Source organism: Cystoisospora suis (genome assembly GCF_002600585.1).
Source record: "Cystoisospora suis strain Wien I chromosome Unknown contig_6075, whole genome shotgun sequence".
NCBI lineage: Eukaryota > Apicomplexa > Conoidasida > Eucoccidiorida > Sarcocystidae > Cystoisospora > Cystoisospora suis.
This window is the reverse complement of record NW_027158864.1, coordinates 1-1,869: the sequence shown is the minus strand read 5'-3', so window position 1 is coordinate 1,869 and position 1,869 is coordinate 1. Positions and strand designations below refer to the sequence as shown.

General features: G+C 49.0%; 1 protein-coding gene across 1 annotated transcript; it reads left to right on the top strand.

Moving 5' to 3' along the window:
- Nucleotides 1-275: 275 nt before the first annotated feature.
- Nucleotides 276-1,782, top strand: CSUI_009807 (retrotransposon ty3-gypsy subclass; the record flags this gene model as incomplete). Its single annotated transcript, XM_068069916.1, has 2 exons — nucleotides 276-545; nucleotides 607-1,782. Coding segments are annotated over 2 exons (1,446 nt in total), but the record flags the coding sequence as incomplete, so codon positions are not given.
- Nucleotides 1,783-1,869: the final 87 nt, after the last annotated feature.

Sequence of the window (1,869 nt, the reverse complement as noted above, 5' to 3'; positions counted from 1 at the left end):
TTTAGTGGCGATCGAGGCAGGCTTGAACATCCTGACAGAAACCGTCCCCACTCAAGAGCTCAGCCAAGCAAAGGTTTGCAGGAAATCCGAAAAATAAAGCCAAGTTCAAGCTAGGACTAGGCCAGGAACCACTGCAGCAAGCAGAGGAGCAGATGAATCCCGCGGGGGGTACGGTAGAACAAGGGAGTGCAGATCACCCCGTTCAACTGATTATGCCACCCCCCAAGCAGAAGAAGAAACCAGCGAGTGGTCTGGGGAAGTACTTTCGATAAGAGGAAACCCCCGAGGGAGAACGCTTCCGCCTAGCAACCGCAAAAGAGGTGGCGGAAGGCAATAAGGATGTCAGGGGTTCCAAGCCGAACGAAGAGAGCCAAAAGATTCCAGGAAACTCCCCCAACGAGAGTGATTGTTCAATACAGCAAGTTCGTAAGTGGATAAAGAGAGGGGAGGTAGAGGCGATATTTGTTGCGCTGCCCGAGAAAGTTGAAGAAGAACAGCCTGACCACCCCAAGGAGGGCGTGTGGGCGGTCGAAGAAGCCGGAGCAGTTAGAAAGACAGGGAAACAAGCTAGAGTCCCCGTTCAAAGAGTTGATAGACTAATTTCAGGACGTCTGCCCGGAGATACCTCCAGGAGGAGTGATGGAACGCCCCCAGAAACACCATATACCCACGGTGCCAGGAGAGATGCCAACTTACAAGAAGCAAACTTACGCTATGAGCGAAGACCATTTGCGGGAATTGAAAGAATTACTTCGAGTACTATTGGAAAAGGGGTTTATAGTGCCGTCCAACTCCCCAATAGCCGCTCCAGTATTTTTCGTAGGGAAGAAGGGAAACGAGAAGTTACGTATGGTGATTGATTATCGCGGACTAAACCGTATCACCATCAAGGACGACTACCCGATCCCCAGGATCAACGATTTGGTCAATAGGCTTGGCAAGGGTAGTTGGTTTTGCAAGCTAGACCTGGCTTCAGGCTATTACCAAGTGCAAGTGGCCGAGCAAGATCAATGGAAAACGACGTTCCAGACCCGTTACGGAACCTTCCAGTTCAAGGTGATGCCCTTTGGTTTAGCCGGGGCCCCTTCAACGTTTCAGAGAATGATGCAACATGTGTTTATACGCGAGTTAGATGAGTTTGTGATTGTGTACTTAGACGACGTGCTGGTGTATTCAAGATCCAGACTAGAGCATTACAATCATCTGCGTATTGTGTTACAACGACTACGGGAGAACCGTTTGTATGTAGGGGTGACCAAATGTGAGTTTGTAAAGCAGAAAGTACAGTACTTAGGGTTCATAATAGAGCCAGGAGGGATTGCCCCTGACCCAGATAAGGTGACAACCATTCGTGAATGGCCCGTAGAGCTAAGGGACCGCAAGCAGTTACGTGGGTTCCTAGGGATGATAGGGTATTACAGACGCCTAATCCCAAACTTTAATAAAACTGCCAGCAAGCTGTACGGCGTATTGCAAGAGAAAAGTGATATGATATGGTGGCCAAAACATACGAGGGCCGTGGAGACGTTGAAGTCAGACTTAGCAGAAGTGACTCAAGTGAAATTGTTTGATCCTGATAAAGACTTCGTGATTAAAACAGATGCTTCGAAGTACGCGGTGGGGGCGGTGTTAGAACAAGATGGACAGATCATTGCGTTTGAGTCGCGTAAGTTGGGCCCGCGTGAACAAAGGTTACCGGCGTATGAAGCCGCGCTATTAGCTATTGTGCACGCATTGATGAAGTGGAAGCATTTCATAGGCGACAGAAAGGTAACCGTGTAAACGGACCACGCTACCTTGGGAAGGATGCTGGTTCAGAAAGATAACAAACCCCAGGTAATGTACTCTTTGCGTCACCATTTCACACTT